At 34.5% G+C, this 9094-nt stretch overlaps 1 protein-coding gene across 2 annotated transcripts in view; it reads left to right on the top strand.

The window, feature by feature from the left end:
• LOC106457927 (peptidyl-prolyl cis-trans isomerase FKBP12-like) overlaps positions 1–9094 on the top strand; it is a 25904-nt gene that overhangs the window by 14204 nt on the left and 2606 nt on the right. For both annotated transcript variants that reach the window (XM_013917374.2, XM_022384012.1), the window contains exon 4: positions 4111–4210. In XM_013917374.2, the coding sequence (XP_013772828.1) occupies positions 4111–4210 (100 nt within the window). The remainder of the gene's footprint in view (positions 1–4110; positions 4211–9094) is intronic.

Raw genomic sequence — 9094 nt, forward strand, 5'->3', positions numbered from 1 at the left:
ATTCAAGAGATGTAATAACCCCCCCCCTCCCCCCCCCCCCCCAAAAAAAAAACGTAGAGCAGATAGAGGAATATAATTTCTGTGGCAACTGAAAGTGATTGAAAGAACAGCTCTGCATGAGAAGCAGACAAACCCCAGTCATATAAGAAATACAAGAAATCTAATTTCACAGGCACCAGTTCTGAAGGAAAAAGACCAACAAGGTTGGTATAATGCCAGGGAAGAACATCTACAAAGTACTGAATAATAGCCAATTTTTAAACTGTAGTCAACAAACATTATTGTGAAAAACGTCCCCCAAAAGTAATGGAATGGGATCCCTTTTAGAGAAATAAAAGGAGTGGAATCCATGGTAGAGCATGTCAGCAAGAAGCAATAAGAGAAACTGGACAATAGGATCAGTTGGATCTTGGCCAACACCAAAGAAAAAAGATGACAAAGAGAGTAAGGATAGAAGAAAAATTCTCACAAGCCATGCTAAAAGTACCAACTGCTAGAAGCTGGACCCTGATATGGAAATTGATAAAGTATCTGAAGATGATGCATTGCTACCACAAATGCATCAACCAAACCATTGTCACAACCAATGAAATACCAGCTCAGAGAGACACAATGTTAATGTAGCCAAAAGTGTAGGGAAGGGAAACCACAGTAAACAAAGGCTGTGAGATTGAGTCCCACTCTGCCTGTTGATATATGTTACAACATTTGAAGTGTCTGTAAGCACTAATACATGGTTGTGTATAAACAAGGTTGGGATCTCATTACATGGAACAACCAAAATCTCCAACAGAATGATGTGGAATGGGATATACGAGTAGGCTACGGGAAGATATTGTTCACCAACACATGACTCTAACTTGAAGAAATGCACTGATAAAAAGATCCAGAAGAAGTAGAAACTCAAGAATGAGCCATACTTGAATCTAACTGAGAATAGTAGAAGTTCTGATAAATAACAGGTCCAAGAAGCAGAAGCAAGATCCCATTGACATTATCTTAAGTAAGCATGATCCATGGGATTTGCCAAGTAAAGAGAAGCCATTGTTCCCAAATCAGAGAGGATGCATTTGGCAAATGTAGTATGCACACCCAAAACTTGTGAAGTGTTTCTGGGAAAGTGTTTGAATGAAATCTCAGATGGACGAGATATTAAGCCTAGAAAAAAATGCTTTGTTTCCTATTACATGCTGAAAAAAATAGTGTAGGTAGGTAGACATTTCTTTTTTTTTTACAATTTTTTTTTATGTCCTCAAAAATAGGGTAGGTAGGCAGAATACTGGGCTGATTGGATTTTGTCACTCTATCCTTTGCTCTACTGGAACTTTCAGTTTCCACAGAGCATTTTGGTTTAGGCCTACAGTGAAATTCAATTGATTTGACATTGAATATGTCTACTAATTAGTCTATCCCAACGTCCATTGAAACTTTGCCAAGATCAACATGTGTTGATGTCTGCTCATAATCACTTGAATCTAGTTTAGGATGGTATGACTCAAACACGTCTTTGATTGTTCTAGTAAGCTGTGATACTTTTTTTTAGGAAAACGTGGCCATTTGTTAAAGACAACAGCCAATATTCTAGCCACTATGATGAAATGTTTGACATTGCCTGAATGGGAAGCTCAACTATAATTGGCTAAGAACATTGCCACACCACACCAACTAATGAATCAGAAACATGGTTTCTTATGACCTTCACCTTGCACAATATGATAATTTAATGAAAATAGAAAATTAATTGAAGGGCATTTTTATTAGGGTTGGTCAGGAGATGAATTTTTTTGGGGAGGGAAGCATTGCAAAAACTTTAGTGTCAGGCATTTTTGCATAGGGTCGGCCATGTAACCGGATATAAAGCTTTTTTTTTTTCTAGACCTAAGCATAATCTGAGACTCGGATTCAAGAGCAATACATCCCAGAGAAGATAACTGGGAGGCCAATTTAGTATGAAGCAACTGCTGAGTGAGAATCCATTAATCACCCATGCAGTGATGACAATTGATATTGAGTGTGTGTGCAAGACCATTTATTGGTATGGCTTTAAGTGCCAAGATGTGGAATACCGAAGTCAGACCAAAGAGGGGAGGTTATAAACTGATAACTTGCCCCATGAAAAATTAAGAAAGGTGAATCAGTGTCTTTGAAATCCCCATCAAACATTCAAAAACCTTGACAAAGGAGCTTTCATAAGATTCTCGATAGAAAGGAATATCTAGATAATCCAATGAAAAAGAACTAAGACCAGTTCACAATATTTTGTTAGTCTATAGCCCCACAAAAAGATGAGAGTAAAAATCCCAAGGAAACACTAAGTATAATATCAATATTTTTTTGTTTTGGAAAAGATTTGAAACTGACACATTCAAAACTGAATAGAAACAGTATTGCTGAACCATGTATTAGTGGAAAGTGGCTTTCACCTGTTTCTAATTAAAAAGTAGGTTAAACATTTTTTTTTTTACATCTTAAAATTCATCTTCAACATTTGCCAATTTCTACACTGAAACAATTCAGTCTTCATTCTTTACACTTCAATGACTCACTGTCAACTAGATCTCAGTGTTCCTCAGGTTATTGTGGTTGCAACTTATCTGTGTGTAACCATTTACTTGAGAATACCACATAGAAAATTGAAGTGAAGAATCATAAACCCAAGTAACACAAAATGAATGGTTTGTAGATGAACAGAAATCTGAGGTGACCTCCAAAAGTCAGAATGGAGAGAGAAGTCACTCAGAACATAGTCAGTGAGTGACTCATAAGGACCACTTTGCTTACATTGGTAAAACCCTAACCAACTCCAAATGGCAAGCAACCCTGGAACAGGTAAAAAAAAAAATATGGAAGTCAACTGATTTAAAGACGAGACCTTGCAATACAACCAGACAACAAGTGTCAAGGGAACATAGAAGCCATGTGGTAAAAGAAATAATATCAGTGAGCTGTAGGTATAAAGGACATCAAAGTAATATGTGTTCATGTTAAAATAACCAGGAAAATGGTAATAGAATAAATAAAAAGTTGGAAAAAATATTAACCAACAAGATTCTGTCTGATAGAAGTATTTAAGGAAATATTTTGCCATAAAAAATATTGTACCAAGATACTTAACACCATAGTAGTTGAATACATATCAATTTGCAAACCCATGATGCTGTTAAATTGTGTTATAATGTCTTGTCATAGTACTTCATCAGTTACGTTTGACTTTCTACTCATGTATATGGCAGAACACATTAAAAGGAATGTGTTCTTTAAATACAATGAATGCTTCTTATTTTCTTTTGATCTAGGCCATCACAAAGCATTTGTAAACAGTTCTTATTTCATCCTTCGTTAATTTGGTCAGATTTTCACATTTACCGCTGTAGTAAGCTTTGCATAACTTACTAGAAAATATACAACAACAAATATACATGTTGGAGTTCACAGGACACATGGATTAAAAAAAGTTTCGAGAAACAATATATTTGGTAGCATAATACTGGTACTTGCCTTTCATTTGGAGGTAGACAGTGCATTCTGAAAGAAACAAATAATAAACATTGTTTTTTTTTACAGTACATAACTATTAAACTTGGGTTGGTGAAAGCAAAAGTATAGCGGGGTTAATATTTCCAGTAGAAAACCCAATTTAAGCTGTACTATAGTAGTTATAAAAATATATCTATTTTTTTTATTCCAGTACAGTAATTTTTGTATAAGTTCATTTGGTAAGATAAAGGAGACAAAGTTTTAGAATGTTTCATTATAAATTTTTCACAATTCTTCTTAGTTAACTGTTTGATATGTACCTGATTTTTGTGTGTCAATGATGCAAATTTTTTGTACTGCAAGCGAGGGGTTCTGAAACGGTTTGAAATCAGAAAATGATTATGTATTTTTTCTTTTATAATGATATGTTTTCATCTGTAAAGAAACATTCTTGATTAATTTTATAAAAAGAAAGAATTTTACCCAATTCACCCAGGATATAGAAGTTTCACTTCTACTGTTACTTTAGTTTTAAATAAAATATCAAATATAAGTCCTTAACTAAAGTACAAGAGTTTATTTCCACTTTGATGAACATGTTTGTCTTTAATTTAGTTTCTTATTTTCGTTTAGGTTGGGATGAAGGATGTTTGACGATGCAAAAAGGTGAAACTTCCAGATTCACTATCAGATCAGACAAAAGTTATGGACCAAATGGGTTTCCTGCATGGGGATATCCTTTTTTTTTTCTAATTTTCTCAAAAAAAAATTTTAATATTTTTACACTTTGATCAAGTTTCTTGTTTATGCAGAATTCTGCATTTTTCATGTAGGTTTTCAATTCAAACTGCAGACCTGCATACTTGTGAAAATGTAGTTTAATACCTCATTAAGCAGTTCTGACATTCCAAAAACCACGACAGTATTTCGTATATCCTTTGCAATAACTAAGAATATGTTGCACATGATTATGTATGAGATATGGCATAATCTGATTGGCTAAAACTATATAGCATGCATGAGCTATGTGGTTTATATGGTAAGTAGTACAAGTGCACATATGCCACAGGATTTATTTTTCTCATATTCAAAGATTATTTTGAAAAAAATCGGTATATTTTACTCCTAAATGACCAGAACCACCACAGAAAAAACAAAGTATTGTCTGGTCCAGATGAAATGCCTTTAAATTTGCCTAAGTCTGACATCAGCTTAGCAACAAAAGCCAAACCCATGTTTCAGTTTCATGTAAAATTGAGCCACAATTGTTTGTGACTTCACCACAAATATTCAAATGACAGGATCACAATTTATTGTTCTGTATGTGAAAAAGCAGTAAAGAAAAATGTATTCACCAGAGGATGCATGAAACTTTGATGCAGAGCTTTGGTTTGATGTGCTGGTAAAAACAATTATAAACAAGCAAAAGAAAACAAGTAAGGTTATGTGCAGGGTGGGAATTTCATAGTGAGGAGCTGGTAAGTTCATCTTCTGAAAGGGCTTACCAGTCCATAAAAGTTTTCAAACTTTGGTAAATACAAGATGTGGTATGGTAAACATATTTGTTTGGGTACACAAATATGCTATAGACTTGAAGGCATATAAATTATCGTTTTTATTTACTGATTTGTTTCAGTGAAATGTTGTATGTTAATCTGTTTCTTTGCAAAACTCATCATTATTTAAGTTTACTTCTTGTCACATTTAATGTAGTGTTACCTTGAAAACACCACAATTTGAGATTTTAATTTGAACCTGCACATTGCTGTCTCAGAACTTCAGAAGATATAAATTAATGACGTTATCGATCCATATCAAGAGATATATGGCACTAATGCTACAGCTAAACAATTCAAATGCAATAAAACTAAGAAAGCCAAGGGATTAGGAATGTCAACATCTCATTTATTATTTGCAAACTTATGGATAATAATTGTTGAATCACTAAAACAGTCATCGGTTTGAGAGAGATTTCTGTATATACAAAATTTTTCTTTCACGTTTCAACTTGTGCACAATATTTTTACAAATTTGCAGTTATGATTCAGAACTGTGCTTTCCTAAACAATATTGTGCATTTAAGTTAAAACTACTTTAAATGCTCTTTCATAAGCATACAGTACTGAAACTTAACTTAGGTCAAGCTTAAAAATAGTTTTGTTTGCTGTAACCCTAAACTGATTTAAAATATGGGTAAGTAGGTAGGTAAATTATTACTATTATTTTTCAAACTGCTTTGCAAAGAAATTTTGGGAATAACACTAGTTCCATGATCACCTAAAACATATGCATTAAACCATGAATACAATTACTCTCAAGAGAATTACAGAAATTTAAAATTCTTTCATAACACACACTTGCTGGTCGATATCGTCCTTGATCCACTAAGTTGAATTGACTGTCATTTGTTCTTCTGTTTCATCTCATTTGTCCAGTAAATCTACAAGTACTTTCCTTCACATGGATAAGTTTCCAATCAGAATTAATATGTTTTTGATCCTAATCCACCAGAACATTTTTCAGAAATGGATACACTGAACAGACTTGTGTTTGCCATGTTGTTGATGTATGCTCTTCAGTAGTAAATTCGCCCCTGCTAGGTCGTGTATTTATTAGTTTAGCATGAAGGGTCCTGAGGATGAGATAAGCCATGTTGTCAAACCTCAATACATTGAAATTAAAGAATAGGTTGAACAACTGCCAAGTTTTTGTGATATTTTAATTTAAAGAAGGATAATGTTTTGAACTAGTGCTCTTTGTCAGATCGTACAGCTTACAACAGCTATACACTCTTTACAGCTAAACTTACAAACACACAGTCTAGATCTTTTTGACTATATCACTCACTAACTTTGTCTTACTATGATTACATTTTGGACACATGTTTATAAATAGCAACTAAGGCCCAGAACTTTACACACATTATGAGATATTATGATGTATTAATACTCAAGAAAAAATTAGAATGTTCTGAAACATCAGATCTTCAGATCTGACTCTAATTTCCAGGGGTATCTTTCAGAGGGTACTTCTGCCACTCTCTCACACAGGTCGAGCCACCTAATCAGTGTGGGATTTTAGTTAATCTTGTAAGTGGAGGGAAGTACCGTATCAGAAGTTATAATTTTCTTATACTGAAAATGTATTTCCTATAGGTACTTCCCTCCTCCACATTTTCCTCCAGTTCGGTAGAGGCGTATAGAGGGAGTCACATGCATCACGTATGTCATGCTCCTATTGGTGGAGAAATGACTCGTGATGATTTACATGAGAGATATAGTGGAATTTTTTTTTTCTAATGGTGGGAGCAGAAGGAATGTGGCATGTGTAAAGAAATACTTTGCATATAGAGGGCAGCACTGGACGGGAATAGCTAATCTTGTGAGAAAAGGGAAGCTCCTATCAAACATACATTTTCAGTATAGGAAAATTATAACTTTAGGACTTTTTTGTGATATCTGGGTGATCAGTTCAATGGATCCTCATTATTATCAAAATTTTATGCCACTGTGAACAACCACGTACGTCTACTCTCAGGTATTCAAACTGGTACGGTACCTAATGAATTTCTGTAGTACCAAGAATTACTGGGGTGCACTTTTCTGGTATGCCTACAGTTCCAGTTGGTCCACTAGAGAACTGCAAAATTCCCACCCTGGTCATGTGAAAATGCTCTGAGAATGAATGAAATCATTGGAATGCTGCTTATATGCTATGGCATGGTGAAGCAAAAATGTCCTGATAATCATGTTCCAATCTTGATAGAATTTCTAGATAAAAATGGATTCCAAGCATTGCAAGGAGAATTTTAAACTTATCACCAGAGTATTAATGATTTGGAAAAAGCCCTTGCACAGACATCGGAGGAATATAATATGTGAGAAATCAACACCAGTCCACTGATGAAGCAGTAAAGCTGATCATCTTTGTGGGAATTGTTTGAGATAGAACTATTGTGATGACTCGAAAAAAAAAAAAAGAAGACGATTCCTGTGCAACTGAAGGGGATTGTACCCATTCTTTGCACATCTGCATTGCTGTACTCGTCATTTGGCACTAGGAGCTACTGTTAGGAATGTATTTTGCAGATCAGTAATTACAGAATTAACATTAATATTATTTACCATTATTTTTGACTGTTTGGTACAAACAACTTACATCTAAAGAAGGTGCTCAGTAATGAAGACTTTTTCACTGAAAATGCCATACTCTGTCAATTGACTATCTTTGCACAAAGCAGATAAAGCAGTTCACCATAACTGGCCCATCTTGTGCTTAGAACAAGAAGAGGACCTTTCACAGAAAGTGAAATCTTTTCCATTTATTACAGTCATGTGCTTCCCATTGAAAGTGTTGCTAGTACTGGACAGAATATCACTCGCATTCCAGAAGAAAAATATTTTTTTCAACTATTCAATCAGTGGTAATATCGACGTAAGATGTTATTGATCAACTCATTGTAATCCCCAATAAAATCGAAGAACAGTTTCTTTCCAAATTTCCATAGGACAGATGAGAGGTTTCACTTATTCATCCTTCATGAATAGGAGAAGATTGGTCAGCAATTTCCATGTGATCTGACCAGCTCTTTTTTTCAATGACAGAATGCTATGATAGTACTCTTTCTTAATGACAATGCCACACTCTGATTGCTTGGAGTCAGTGAAATACAAGCTGTTGGAGAAAACTGAACCTCCCCATAAGAAGAAGTCACTCTCAAGTGGAAACTGTGCTTCATATGCGTGTCACCTGCTAATGACAGATGATTCTGGCTACTTCCTGTCTTTTGCTAATCTTGCAGTGGTCATGACTGTGATTTCTGTTATAAATGAACAAAGATTCAGTTGTTGAAATCAAGTTAAACAAAGAAGTTCATTCTATGAGAAGAAAGTGGAGAGATTTATGTTTTTTTATAACAGAAGGCCTGATTAACTGTTCCACATTCGGCAAGTGAAAGAAGAGAATATATTCCCTCTGTTTGTAAAGTTGGGTACTAGCAGGAGGTGGGAGCTGCACATTTATTTTATATTTTATACTTCTTTAATTTGTATGTGTTGTAAAATGCAAAAAGTCTAAAAAGAATTTTATCTCTCACCAGTTTCACAATTATGGATGCTCTTCAGCATAAAAATTATAAAACAAAACCCAAAACACACATCCATAAAAGAACAAAACTGTATGTAGAATGAATTTAAGCAGTAAAACATTTTTTGATATCTCCTGCTAACTGATCATGCATTGTCAGATGAGACATTGTATTAGGTCGTCAAGAAATTAATGTCGCTTTTTGGAACACTTTCATTAACCACCCCCAAAAAACGTTTATCACGTATATTAGTTAAATGAACCGCCTAAACGACAGATTAATGTAGCCTATATAATGTGTGAAGTTTGGTATACTCTAATCCTTATAGTGATGGCACACGATGAAACACACATTTGACATGTAATGCTGTTTGAATAAATGAAGAGAAACAATGCCTCTGTAGTCACAACGAATATCAAAGAAGTTTATGGAAATGTTTTGAACAATGGTTCAGCAAATTTCATTCAAGTGACTTTAGCCTTAAAAACTGTGATGGTAGGAGCCGACATGTTGGAATTGATATTGATGCTC

Source organism: Limulus polyphemus, unplaced genomic scaffold (assembly GCF_000517525.1).
Source record: "Limulus polyphemus unplaced genomic scaffold, Limulus_polyphemus-2.1.2 Scaffold393, whole genome shotgun sequence".
Taxonomy (NCBI): domain Eukaryota; kingdom Metazoa; phylum Arthropoda; class Merostomata; order Xiphosura; family Limulidae; genus Limulus; species Limulus polyphemus.